General features: G+C 42.6%; 1 protein-coding gene across 2 annotated transcripts in view; it reads left to right on the top strand.

The window, feature by feature from the left end:
* Positions 1-8,914, top strand: part of NDRG1 (N-myc downstream regulated 1) — a 41,961-nt gene extending 33,047 nt beyond the window's left edge. For both annotated transcript variants that reach the window (XM_074888402.1, XM_074888394.1), the window contains 7 exons: positions 368-471; positions 852-908; positions 2,505-2,556; positions 3,311-3,358; positions 4,920-4,955; positions 6,315-6,366; positions 7,104-8,914. In XM_074888402.1, coding sequence (XP_074744503.1) covers positions 368-471; positions 852-908; positions 2,505-2,556; positions 3,311-3,358; positions 4,920-4,955; positions 6,315-6,366; positions 7,104-7,369 — 615 coding nt within the window. In that variant the 3' untranslated portion in view covers positions 7,370-8,914. The remainder of the gene's footprint in view (positions 1-367; positions 472-851; positions 909-2,504; positions 2,557-3,310; positions 3,359-4,919; positions 4,956-6,314; positions 6,367-7,103) is intronic.
* Positions 8,915-14,604: the final 5,690 nt, after the last annotated feature.

Here is a 14,604-nt window from a genome sequence, read left to right as displayed (position 1 = left end):
CATATGTTTGTAAGCTTTCAACATCTGCTTTACGCTGGAAACATTTATTGAGCTTCTTACTCTGAATCTATTTCTGTTTTAAAACCTCACACTTGTCTGACTGTAACCATCTGCACTACAACTACATGTTTTGCAATTGCAAGATTTTGACATTACAACATACTGAAGTTTTAAAGTCAAAAATGTGGTACTGCAATTGGAGGCTAATGTTAATTCTGGGTGACACCACTGGGTGCTAGAAGTTGTCACTTCCCTAAAGGTGCACCCCTGTTGTGTAGATAGGAGTCTGATACACAACTGCTGTGCCATGTCTTCAAATCCTTTCAGAAAATAGCCCCTATTCTGAACGATTCTGTCTCCACTGTAGGAAGAGATTCACAGCAACCATGACCTGATCCATACTTACCGTCAGCATATTATTAATGATATGAATCAAACCAACCTTCATCTCTTTGTCAACTCTTACAACAGGTAAATACATTTACCTGATTTCTAACTGGAAACTGTTTTAAGAGGCTGTCCAGCTCTTAGACGGTATTACTTGTGTGGTGGAGTTACTTGTGTACCCCCAATATGAAGTTCTGCTTGACAGTGCCTTTAGGGATCTCAGGTGGTTTGCTTATGGGAGAAGGACCTTGTGCATTTGTGGGGAGAAAGATGATATATTGGGACTAAACTAAGACATTGATGCTTTAGTCTGAGTGGTTCTCTATCAGTTGTGGAGGCTACAACATGTGTCAGACTAAATTAACATATGTGAGTGTCTGTGCTTTCTCTAAACTAGAAGAACGTGGAAGTATCTGTAAAATTTCAGTGTATCAAGAGCCTTTGTCCTCTCTATATTTTTGTAGTCGGCGAGACCTAGAGATTGAGCGCCCTGTTCCTGGAATAAATGTTGTCACCCTTCAGTAAGTATTTTATTTCCTACCAGTTCACCTGTACATGGTATGAGCTAAGATCTACAGCCAGTGGGTGCGTTGTATATGCTTTGCAGAGCTGTAGCTAAATGTGCTAATGTGCTAGAAAAGGATCTGTGTAGGAGATAAGAGGTTACTGCAAGTCAGGGACCGCCATTAGGAAGACTTCCCCTTTTCAAACTTCACAATCATATTAGCTGAAATGGAAAGTTAAGTAGCTCCTGTCACTGTATCTGCAAACTTGGGCTAACAGACTAAGTACTTGAAAAGCAAATGTACTCAGCTTCATCCAGAAATATGTTGTAGTTAATGGTGAAAGGCGTCCCTGCCCATGGCAGTGGGGTTGGAACTAGATGATCTTTAAGGTCCCTTCCAACCCAAACCATTCTGTGATTCTATGATTAATGGAAATGTTGTGGTTTAAACCTGTCTGGCAGCCAAACACCACACAGCCGCTCAGTTAGCCTCCCCCCTGCCCAGGGAATGGGAGATAGAGAATTGAAGAGGTAAAGGGAGACTTGTAGGTTGAGGTAAGAACAGTTTAATAACTGTAATAAAACAGTAACAATAATAGAAAGTACAAATGGGTAAGGTACCCACCGACTGATACCTAGCCCGTTCCTGGCTAGCAATCCCAAAATACCAAGATCCTGTAATCTCAATCATGGAAGTGAGAGAGAACCACCCTCCTTCCTGGCCATCCCTCCTTTATATACTGAGTATGACATTACGTGATACGGAATATTTCACTGGCCAATTTGGGTCCAGTGCTCTGGCTGTGCCCCCTCCCAGCTTCTTGTACACATGTGCATGGACAGGACACGGGGAGTTGGAGAGTCCTTGATCTCTTAGCAACAACCATAAACATCAATGTATTATCAGCATTCTTCTCGTACCAAATCCCATACCGAATCCAGAACACAGCACTATTCTAGCTCCTAAGAAGAAAAACTTACCCTAGCTGAAACCAGGACAGGAAACTATAGCTTTGAATGAACTTGAGCTGTACCTATATAACCAAAAAAACCCAACCCAAAACCATTAAAAAAAAATTAAACAGAAGACATTCAGGAAGATGGAGTGGGTATGAGAATAACTGTCTACTAGATCTTCTGCTAATAGTTTTTCACTTATGCTGCAGCTTGTGCAACATAACAGTTGTCAAGTCCTTCTCTGCTCAGCTGCTGATGTTTACACACAGGAGACTTTGAGACTCTGCTCCTCTGCAATCTGGTTGAATTGGATGACAGGTCCAAAAGTTGGAGCTCAGGAGCCTGGCGGGTGGGAGTGAGACTTTGATGTTGATGCCCACATTCAATTTCTTATAAAACAAGGAGTAAGAGTGCTGGGGACGGCTGATTGCTGCAAGGTGGGAAGAAGGATAGGTTCTCAGGCAAATTACCAGAGCATGTCAGTAGATCTGCAGCTAATACATTGGATTTGATATATATTTAAGGTGCTTGGAATACAAACCAAATCATTGTCACATGCTTAACTGTCTCATCGTTCCAGCGGCACAAAATACAGCTTAGGGCAAGTCCAGGCTGGATCACAGAGATAATACTGCTTCTGTATGCTTCCTTGCAGATGCCCTGTCCTCCTGGTGGTTGGTGACAGCTCACCGGCGGTGGATGCTGTGGTGTGTATATCACGCTATCTTTGCCGCTCTGCTAACAGGCAAGCGAGCCAAGAAGCTGCGCAAGGCCAGCAGAGCTCATGCCTACATAGCAACCTCGCTGGCTATCAGTCCAGCCCAGCTGGCTCTTCTCTTTCAGACCACGGGAGAGCTGCCATTAATTCCTCGCCGTTTGTCCCCTCTGTCTGTGCACCATTATTTAATAGCTACCGTGTTAGGAACAATCGCCACAGAAGTTCCAGTGAACCGCAAATATTTTCCTTTAGAGAGGAATCTGCTGCTGGTATTTTAACTTGTTCTGTGGTGTTGGAGCTGTGCCCTGGGTCACTATGGAAGCAAAGAGCTTCTTTTTGACTTGCCCCAGATGACTGGATGACTTCAAATATTGTGCCTTAATGGGCATGCCCGGTCTGCTGGCGTGTGGCCATATGGCTGCTTACCACTTGGGACGCTACCAGATGACCCCAAATCACAAGATAAACAACACTTGTTGCCACTGGAGTCCCAGAAGCAGATAAAAATCTCGTAATTCCCAACTAATGGGTTGGTTTGCATGTGGAAAAAATACAGTCAGAAATGTGAACTGATCTACTTGGGTTTAAAGATGTGCGTACGTATACACGGCAACATTATACAGAAGCCTAAGATACTCAGTTTAGTCTATATTAAGTCAGAAAACAAGGTATTTAATCTGGTTTTGGCAGTTCATAACTAATATCTTGCATATAATGCCTTATGCTGCTGTTCTTCAATATAGGTTGAATGCAACTCAAAGCTGGACCCAACAAGGACCACACTTCTGAAGGTAATAAGTGAGGCTTTTTAAATAAACTCCCCTTATTTAAAATCAGCTGAACTGACTGAAAAAGCAGAACCAGAGCGATGTGCTGTAGTACAGATAACACGTTGAGAATCCAGTTCTGATGTGGAAAGGCAGTTCCTTCAGGCTAAGGGTATTTTAGTGGGATAAACAAGACTAGGGGCTTCTTGTCAACGTTAGCAACAGGGAATTTCTCAGCTCCTCCATTTTAAAACACTACGTGTGAGACTTGAAACTCTCAGTATTTCACATACCCATAATGAATTTGACTAGAGCTGGCAAAGCTGATCTCAAGGTGTTTCGAAAGGTTTGAAAAAAACCATCAGCAGAGTGGAAGTGCAAACCAACTCGTTCTGTTCCTGTGCTTGCCTGTCCCTCGGCAGTAGTGTCGGATGAATAGGTAGCTGATCTGTCAATCAGCCATGGTTTTGTCATCCTGCTTTTCATGAAGGCACAGTCCAGGACATCTTACTATTGGAAATGACTCTCTTATTTTCCAAAAAGTTGATAAAATGCACTTCCAAACAGCAAAGCATCATGTAAAGCCGTTGGGTGGTACTTGGCATTCAGAATATGGGTGCAATCTTCAGCTCATTACTGATGAAGTAAAATGGAATGAGCATAATAGCATGCAAAAGGTGAAACAAGTTTAGTCATGCTTCTGCTGGGACCTTTTATTCTATCTCTCTTTATTGAACTGCTCAATGAAAATTATAATAAACAATGACTTTTTTAAATGCTTTTTTCTCCTAACACTGAGCTGACCTGCCGTGTGGACATGGCAGACTCACCCTAAGAAAAAACCCAATGCTATCTCAGATCCTCTATCAATGGCCAGCTGTTGCTCGGTCTAGGGATATGGTTGGTGCCAGATCCTGCTACAGGCATGTTTTGCTACTAACTAATCCTAGATAGGATTTGGGGTTTCCTGTAACTTACAACTCGACTGTTTTCAGCTTGTGGTGTTCCTTGGAAAGGGACTGTTTTTGTTGGGTTGACTTTGAGGGGTGGAGTGGCAGGAAGAATGAAATGCTCCAAAAATATTGCATGCACTCAAGATAGCTTTTCGAATTTGGCTTTCCCTGCTTCCCTTGGCAAGTGAGGCTGCTGCTTGCCATCCGCAATCTCAGCAAATAGTTTTTCCCTCTCACCTCTGAGGCTTAAGTGTTTGTTCTCTCTTCCCTGTTTGTCATTCAGGTCAATACTGAGTTATGTTACTGTAATTCAGAACTGAACTTGTAACCAGGACTAATAGGCTAGTTTCTAAGAAGCTGGTAACCACTTCCTAGCAAAAAAATGTTTATTTGAAGCTCCAGCTGATGCTTTACCTGAAGGTCAAGACACTCTGGGGTTTTCTGGGATGCAGTCATAGCTTTTATGAGCATTTAACAGCTTACTTTGATGCGTTCATCTACATGTATGTTACTCACACAACAAAAGGAAACGTTTTTCTGCCAGACAGTGAAAAAGGTCATTTTAATATATCTTGAGCATAAATCAGTTTCTCTGGTATTATGCTAACTGACTGATCTCATCCTCGTTTCAGATGGCTGACTGCGGTGGGCTCCCTCAAGTTTCCCAGGTAGGATTTGGCTGATGGAAATCCTACTAATCCTGTTCTGCAGCGTGTCAGACTGCAACAAATGGGTGTTTTCCTGTAGGGTACTTGCTGTTCCCAAATGTCAGCCAAAAGGATGGTTATGATTTCACGAATAATGATGTCAGTTGGTCATTTGAGCTTTCTTTTTTTTCTTTAAAGAGCAATGAAGTGCAGAATTAAGATTGGGAGGGGATATTATTTCCACTAATTAAGTCTTAACCAAGTAAAGGTCTGAGGTAGGAATGTGGAGATCTTATTTTATGCATATCTACTAAGCTAACATGGATTAAGGCTTGAGCTCTAGTGTTTTAAAAACATATTCTTATTTGGACTATTTATAGTATAGATCAGGAAAGAGGGAGGCAGGAAATAACAACGCTGTGTTCTTGCACACACTGACTTGGCTTGACTGAGAATGAACTGGAGTTTCTGAAATACATTTAGGCATAAATTCCAAGGCTGCTAATAAAACCAGGCTGGGAAGGTTAAAAATTACCTATGCTCTAGTGTTGCTTCACTAAAAAAAACTGGCCTGTAAATCAGCTTTAGAATGTGGTCTAATATCTAAACAGATTTCTTAACAATACAATATGATGTTCATGAGTGTAATGAAAAAACTGAATTTGTAATTACCTTCATCTGAGAAGTCCTTGTACAGGCAGTGTGTGTTCTAACAGTGGGAGCGGGGGGGTAAAGCTTTTTTAAAGGCACATGGGAGTATGTGCATTGCTTCTGTTATACAGAGTCCATCCTGTACTGACTCAGGTTTATACAAAAAAATATGGGCAGTATTGACATACATAATAATTGAGGTTGTGAGGCTTATTTGGCCACTGTGTCAGCAGCAGAGAAAGTGAGTGCCTCATTTCAAGAATGTCAGTCATAGACAACTGTGGCTACATATTCCTGCTGAGCTTTTCTGCCCTGTAAACATAACTATCAGCTCTGACTAGCTGAATTTGTTCTCTGCTGATTAGGAATTGCTCAATTACCAACCCTGTATGAACTATCTTGTCTATTTTTGTGAGGCCAGTTGTTTTACTCTGCCTCACCTGACTCAGTAACTGCACAAGCAAAGTTTGGGCCAGGCTTAGACCACTTTGAGATTTCCAGAGAAATGACTACTTCTCAAATGCATATGTCAATTTGGTAAAATAATGGGGCAGGGGAACAGACTAGGGAGGAGTACGGTGGAATTCTCTCATGTGAATGAAACTTTCATTCAGTAGAACCCAGAGAATATTTAAGATGTCCCTGTTAAGAAAGGACATCTATGGAATCTATAACATTGTAATGTTATTGCTGAGCACTGCATACAATAATACTGTCTTTCTTTTGCAGCCTGCCAAGCTTGCAGAAGCTTTCAAATACTTTGTTCAGGGAATGGGATACAGTAAGTATTGGTTTTATGGAATGGTTCACCTGGCTACCAAAGTTTGTTGGGCATCTAAGCACCCAGAGAGCCTTCTGATCCCACTTGTCATCTTTTCCCTGTTGGATGTGCATTTGCAAGAGCTAAGAAACCATCTGTGGTGTCTGGGTGAAGGGTTTTCAAACCAAATTATGTTACGAAATAGTAGAGAGCATTGTAGACAGCTTATACCCACAAATGCCTGCTTTACTTCCTCTTGGTAATTTTAAGGTGGATATTTTTAATAGTGCCCCCTTGTTGCATCGCAGGATATGGGTCATACATTGCACACAATGTTTAAAACCACCTTAGTTCAGAGATTTCTTTGATTTGTAGCTGCTTGTCCTTCATGTATGTGCTTCTGACAACTGCTGTGTGTAGATGCATTGCTAGCCTGGGCTGCCAGCAAAGGTTAAACATCTGAAAGTAATGGGAGGTGTGAGTCTCATTAGTTTTCCTCTGGATTGTTGCAGCCACAACAACATGCCATAAAGTTCTGACTTGAATCCCTCAGCCCTGGCCGCCAATTTTGACTTAGTAATTTGGGCTCCTTAACTGTATGCCTGGAGTAGTGGTATTACTTCTGTACATGAAGCTACCATGAAAAGTACATATTCAACCTTGAAGGTTTCTCCAAGGGTGGTTAAGGCTGGGGAGGAAGGCAAAGGCTTCCTTCCAAGCCCATGAAGCAAGGCATTAATTAAAGACTCTTCTTCCAGTCCCCTCTGCTAGCATGACCAGGTTGATGAGGTCCCGCACCGCTTCTGGCTCCAGCGTAACGTCTTTGGAAGGACAGAGGAGCCGGTCTCACACTGGGGAAGGCACGAGGAGCCGGTCTCACACTGGGGAGGGAACAAGGAGCCGATCCCACACTGGGGATGGTGCCAGGAACCGCTCCCACACAGACACACGCATTGAGCTGACACCGAACTCGGCAAGCAACGCTGAACAATCAAGCCCCAAGTCCATGGAAGTGTCCTGTTAGATGGCTGTGGGAGGCTTAAACTGGTCACAGTGTGAAAAAGTAATGGATGCCCCCTGTGTATCACAAAAACATAACTGCTATTAATCTCAAGCTATTCTGTAGGATGAACTCTGTTCACCAGGGTCTGACAGGGACCAAAGAAAAGAAGCATCTCATTTGCTCTATCGTTATTCTTGTAACTCAGACAGTTGCTGCTATTGTGCCCTACTTCAATGGATGCCAAATTCTAAAGGATACTTGCCAAAAGCTGATGTGGTTGTAAACACTTCAGAGTCAAAACAGACTTGCTTAATATCCTACTTTAAAATCAAAGTTGTTACATGCCCCTTTATCTCTTATTCTCTTGAAGTAAACTGGCACAATTTGAGATGAGTTTCAAAGGGGGGGAGAAAAAAATCACTATTAGGGGTGGCTTTTAAAAAAGGAAATGAAACAAATGTGTTATGGCCTCATGTTGAAGCTGGAGTTGAATTCATTGTATATAGCTTGACTTCAAATGATAGAGAAGTTAATGTATCGTGCATTTATAGGCCTTCTAATTCATTAGTATTCAAGCCTGTTTTCCTATGTACAATAATATACTACTAAAATAGTCAATTTTAATGTGACTTTGAGATGAACTAAATCTTTAAGCTTTTTTATTTCACTTTTTTGAGATTTAGTTCCAGTCTTCCTTTCCTTCCCCCTCCTAGACACTAAAACCCACTTAGCCAAATGAGGACAGGATTTAAATTTAATAAGCAAGGTAGCATTTCCTGTTTGGGAGCCATCTTGGTGTAGCTGTAACAAGTAGGGTAGCCATACATGCCAGCAAAGCAGAAACAGCTTGATTTTTCCTTCAGGCAGCTTCTTATCTTGCAGCTCAAGTTTTTGTGTCCAGCACAATTGTGATAAATTTGGAATTCTGTAAGTGAAGCCAGATCCAGCTGTTCTTTGTCAGGAGAGATGAATAACTGAGGGATGGCATGTAATTAGATACTGTACATTCAACTGCCACTAATTACTAGATTTGAAACTCTCAGATCTCACTGGTGCTGAGAAGTGTATTCCACGAAGTGGTGGAGCGGCAACACTATCTATGAAATACAGTGTTTAATGACTGCATAAATGTCATGATCTGCTGGTTCTGCATCTTTGTGTAGCCTTCTGATACCTTGGGATACTCTTTGATGCTAATGGCTTGATACCTTTCTGCCAGTCAGATTTTCAGTTGGGTGTTAAGTTTGTCCTTCCATAGGTAGTTGGACAGGGCTTCCTGAGCTCCAGTGCATACCTGCTGCATTGCAGTCCTCACAAACAAGAAAACTCAAATGCTGAGCAGTTAAATAGCAAATGTTAATACTTTGGGATTGCTTGTTCAGAAGAAAACCGTCTAGGTTACTTTATTGACTAACTTCAGCTCTTGTGTAGAATATCCATAACAGTTTGTGGGAAGAACAGACAATTTCCAGAAAGAATAAAGCTATTGTGTAAAGTCTATCAAGAAAAGTTTCTTAATGAAGTATTTGTATTTATTTCAAAACAAATAAATTTGTAACTTTGCAATGTCTGGTGTCTTAATGTTTTACCAGGAGTACAATAATCTTTCTCAGTCAGGGTATGTTCTTGTAACCCCTTTGTAACAATGAAGTCTTTTTTCTTTAGCTCATATCTCTGCTATTCCCTACTTTTGTACTCATAGCTTTTTTCCCCACTATTTATACCAAGAAAACACCACACACTTCAGTATTAAGTGTTAAAAGTATTAACGGATAAATTTGCTCTAACAAATATATAAAAAAATTGATCCTTGGTATGGAGTATTATTTTCTTGCTGTTTGAAGATTTCTTTGTCTCCCTAGATATAGTACTGTCTGGTGCATAGATCTGTGGTCTGTACACTGACTTTCTCACTGGAGTTGGTGCCATGCTGGTTGCATCCTTCCTGTTCCCAATCTGATCTGTAAATCCATTGATGTGTGACATGTTCCTCACCAGTCTCAGGAAGGAGGGGTATTTGTGCCTCTTAACCCAAATTGCAGATGCCCCTTTGAGTTTCTAAAAGCTGTTCTATTTGGACCTCTTGCAAGAATCTAACTTCAGAGAAGCAGAGAAAAGATTAACCCTTCACAAATAAGTTTTAAAAGGACTTCCCAAATGCAATAGGGAAAGGAATCTAATGGTGCAGGAAAGAAATAAAAACGTTGTTTTATTTCCATCCTTAAAGCAGAAATAGATGTCTTTTTCACTGTAAGCTTCTATTTATCTTAGTGGTTTCCTGTTAAATTGGGGCTTTTTGAAACTTGAGCAGTATCTGCCTTTCATGGGGAAGCATCCCCCTGGGGTTTAGCGGTTCCCTTCCCTGACTTACGAGGGGCTGGGAGCACTGATGCTGTTCTGTGTGTGGGATGGTTAAGAGGTAACAGCCCCATCACAAAAATGGCTCTGCTGTGTTTTCTGCATTGGGACCTTAGTGAGGATGTGGTGCTTTTGCTTAGTGACTTATTTAATGTAATGGGCTTTTCAGGGGCAGGTGGGTTTGTGTCTTTGCTAGAGCTATTTTGGGTTGCTGCTTCCTCCTGTATCTCAAAAAATCCTGCAATAGGCAGAGATAAAAGCAAATATTTGGGATGTCTGAGCCAAGGCTCTGCTAGATGTGATGATTCAGCAGTCATGATTGGACTGATACCAGCAAAGGGCTTGATTTGGTTAACCACAGCCTGTGCCAGTGAAAATGGGAGGAACCTGTGCCAACTCATCTTACAAAAGAAGGGCAAAGTTACGTTCTTTGCTGAGCTTTTCTGGGAATGGCTAATCATTCCTTCCACAAGGACACCATGGTGTGCCTGTCAAGCCTAGGCAGTTTATTTTTGTTTAACGGGGAGGAATGCATCCAAGCCTTCTTGCAACACAAAGGGATCTGCGAGCACTTCTGAGCAGCAAGGAGTTGCTAGGACCACTATAAATGTCAGCTTTTCAACAAAAAGTATTCATCTGGCAAGGAACATTGTGTACCTGTACAGAAAAGCTGGAAGACAGTACAGAGGAGTGGTGTCTTACCTTTTACAAGGAGTTATGACTCCTCTTTCCCTGCAGTACTGGTCTCCTGGCATCTTTAACTTGTGCCATAGCTGAAGAGATACAAGTGGATTCCAGATTTTTGAGAAATTTTTATAAAACCCCTTCTTAGAGCTTGCAAATGCTGAGTTCTGCATTATTTTTGGAGACAGAATTAGCCTGGATATTGTAGTGTCATTAAAGAAACGGTGAGCTTGCGTATCACTGTTTTCTCGAAGTATGAATGGCCATCACGGAGCAACGAGCTCCTGTGGCATAGAGGAAATTCATATTGGATAAGGGGAGGTTTCCAGAAAATAAACAGTTCATGCCTCAGAGTGCTTTTGTGGTTATAAAGGGTGGAAGAGGACAGAATGGGCTCTCAGGGACAAAGAGGCTTCCTGATTGCATTAATGTATCTCAATACCAAATCTGATGTAGTGGTGTTCTTCAAAACCACCAGTAGAAAGGACATAATTGCTGAAATCTGAGTTCTTTCCACCTCTGCCTGGGTCTTCACATCTATCGTACAAAAATATGGCTAAAATTCAAGATGGCTTTCCCCCTGTCTGTCGTTGCAGGGAAGGAGTGGGAGAGGGTGTGCCAATACCATGTCATCGCATCAGGACTTTTGTGCTGAAGGGTGCTGCTTTCCTCTTTAAAAGTCTCTAGAGACTAAACAGCTGGAAACTTTAACCTAGATGTGTTTTGGGGGTTTATGATTAATGTCATGTGTTGCAAGCAATGGACTGAGCCGGAGAGAAAACAGTTTATAGCAAAGCTGCTTATTTTTTCTCTCCAGTGCTGGAATCCTCTTCCTGTCTATTTTTTGCATCTTGGGCAGGGTATCTGTTGCAATCTCAATGCACTGGTAACGCAGTCTGTTGTTTCTACCAACACAACGCATTGAGCAGTGTCTCACAAGTGCTGCTTGCAACTTGGTTCTCCCCCTTCCACTGCTGACTGCTTTTTTTTTTTTTTTTTTGCACTACTTTGCACTATTCCACATTCACTGCAACTGAAAGTCTCTCCCAGTCTGTATATATGAACAGCTGTTTTGATGTGTGGATTTAGCATTTCCACTGAACCAAATATAGGCTTTATGTTGCTAGCTGATCACTGCTATGCTTAATGTTTAAATAACTGAGAGAAAGGATGTCAGGGTATTTTAAGAGATCAACCCTTCCCCCTCAGCCCTTTGTAACAGACAGACACAGCCTCTCACTGTTTCTATCTATTGCTTCATTAAGGGCTCCATTCATTTTATAAACAACACAGCTGCTGACCAGTACTGGGGAAAAAAGAAAAGGAAAAAAAAAGGCTTCTGATTGCAACTGCCAAACAGTTCAATGTCTGTTCCCTGCAACTCAGCGTGGGGATCGTTTGCTCACCCAGCACCTCCTGGGGGCTGGAGGAGAGTTGTTATTTGGATGTAATTAAAGAGGCAGCCCCCCACTCCATAGACCCTGCATATTTTTGGCACTAGTGGTTGTGGGATGTACATCAGGCACTGGATGCAGGCATCACTGGGCATCTCCAAAAGAGCCCAAGGATTGGGAAAGGGGATAGCAGGCAGCTCTTCCTTCCCAAGCAGGACCACCACAGTGAGCTGTGACCTGCAGCAGAGCTGGAAAAAATATCCTTGGGTGACCTGCCACTCTCTGCAATTGCTTGTGGCTGAAGTGGATTATGGTATTCAGGTCAAGGTCAGTGCGCAAAGGGGGCTGGGGGGGGAAGGGCTGGTTGCTGGGTGGTCGCACTCGGGCAAGGCTAGGGCAGCTCCAGGTGAAGCAATGGCAAATTGAGCAATGGCACTCGGAAAAGGGCAAGAGCCACCACCAGCCTGGACTTGGCTCTGTGTGTGTGTGTGCACGTACATCTCTGTGCATGCAGGTCCCTGCGAGACTCAGCACCCTGCATGCAGCAAGATGGGCAGGGAAGATGAGGCTGCAGAGCTGTGCTTTCACCCCATGTCGCAGACCTGTCACCAACACGGGGCATGGCCAGCCTGCTTGTAGGGCTTGGTGAGCCTGCTCTGAGCAGAAGTGCCACCCAGCCCTTTGCACACCGGTGAGATGCACACAGTCAGACCTCCTTGCCTTACCTCAGGCCTACACTTGCATCTCTCCAGCTGGGAAATTGTCATTTATTGACTGATTGCAATGTGTTTTCATTTAATTTTAATGATAACCAGTGGCCAAATAAAAAAAAAAAAACACCACCTTAGTTCTTTACCACCACCTGCCAATGTTAAACTTTGATCCTGTGGTGATTCCCTCTCTGCTACTCATGCAGGCTTGGGGCAGGGGAGATCCTACAGAAGCAGAGCCTAACACAGGGTCAGCATTTCATCTGGAAAGGGCAAAGTACTTAGAAGATGATGGGTTTCCCAAACTAGTCCAAATGCGGTGGCAGAGAAAGCAGCCAGGAAGCCCTTTGTGCAAGATCTTGTGCTTGGCAGCTGCCACATGTGCAAGCAGAAGATGCAGAGGCCAGAGGGGACCTCTGGGGCTCGTAGAGGCAGCAGGGAAATGTGCTACCTTTGCTGAAAGCTATTGCCAGAGGCACAGGTGGCTGCAAAGTGCTTAAAAATGCAGAGGACTTCCCAGCAAAACAAAAGCACACTGAAGGAGAAAGCTGGGGAGAGGGTGCCTTCTCGCCTAAAGTCCCAGTAGCCATGAGCAAGCCCAACACAGACCTGTCACTGTTCAGGACAGGAGGCCAAAGTTCCTGCTGAGGCAGGTAACCTACTTCAGGCTAGAAGGCAAACTTGCTTTGTGAGAAAACTTTACAAGTATTTTTGTGTAGAATTAAATAGTAGAATCCTTACTGGGGTTAGTTCTGAGGATATATAAATGCAGGGACATGAAATAATTAATTTTTTTTTTAATTTAAATACTTTTCCCCATGTCTTTAATAACCTTGTTTGAAAATTTTCTGTTTGTGTGGCTGCTGCAAACAGGTTACTCCTGCAGCCTGTCAAGAGAGCTCATAAAGAAGACATGCTTATGCAGGTTGAGTAACACACGCCACTTTGCTCAGACAGGCTATCCCAAATCCAGTAAGAGTGCTGCGGGGAGGCGCAGAAAAATAAACGTAGAGCCAGAAACAGACCATCAAACAAGGACATGTGAGTTGGGAAACACCTGGCTTTCCCAAGCTGCCAAAATATTCACACTGAAGGAAATGTTCTCAGAGCATCCTTTTTTACCACATTACTGGCTCTTGATTTTTATTTTTATGTGTCCTCCAGTTCAGGGCTTTGTTACATATTGCAAACACACACTTGGACTTCAGCCAGGTCAGGAGATTGGAAAAGAAATGTCAGTAACAAACATATTTCCCCTTCTTTTGCTTGTCTAAGCTTCTAAATGAGGTGTCAGTCATAGATTCATTAATCATTTACCACTTACGAGGTTATTTAATATCTTTAAACCATAGCAGCTGCATGCCAGCTATAAAACCTCAGCATGATGCTGTATGAACAAGTAATACATGTTACATAGCTGGAGTAACTCAGACTGACACTGCCAAACCAATCTGGTTTTCCCATTAATTTTTCAAATATTTCAGCATATGAAGCTTATAGAAATAACTCTGTAGAACTGTTTAAATTGGGAAGTCACAGTTGAAAAGGTATGTGTATGGATATGTGCCTGTAGTTCATGAGAGCATTCTGTCTCCATCAGTTTAATAAACTACTTGTTTTAAAACCTCTTCAAAAAACTAGGAGAAAAAAAATCTCAGGGTTTAATTTACAAGATGACACAGTGTTTCTGAATGTTGTGGTTTTCCTGGAATATTGCATATACACAGCACAATCCTACTGAGCAAGTCAAAAATAAAGCAACTGCACTACACCCTGTTTCCAGTTGCATGCACACCGAAAAGGTGTTTTAAATTCAAGTCAACGCTCCATGCAAAGGCATTTTTATAGGTTACATGCTTGCTTCTTCAAGTGAGTGGCTAACCTGCTTTCTGGGGTCCCAAACAAGGCAACTTGAGCCATCATACTGGCTCTGGTAAAGTCCCTACAGAAGGCCAATGGCTATGGTGACTGGAGCTAGATGGCATCTTGCCATTCATATCAGCATGAGCTGACCCTCAGAATCCCATCCTCCATCCTTGTCCCAGCCTACAAGGCCAACAGGATGATTGTCATGAGCAGGAGTGTGTCAAAATGTCTCAGCTCAGCCTGT

Source organism: Strix uralensis, chromosome 1 (genome assembly GCF_047716275.1).
Source record: "Strix uralensis isolate ZFMK-TIS-50842 chromosome 1, bStrUra1, whole genome shotgun sequence".
NCBI lineage: Eukaryota > Metazoa > Chordata > Aves > Strigiformes > Strigidae > Strix > Strix uralensis.
This window is presented reverse-complemented; position numbering and strand designations above follow the sequence as displayed.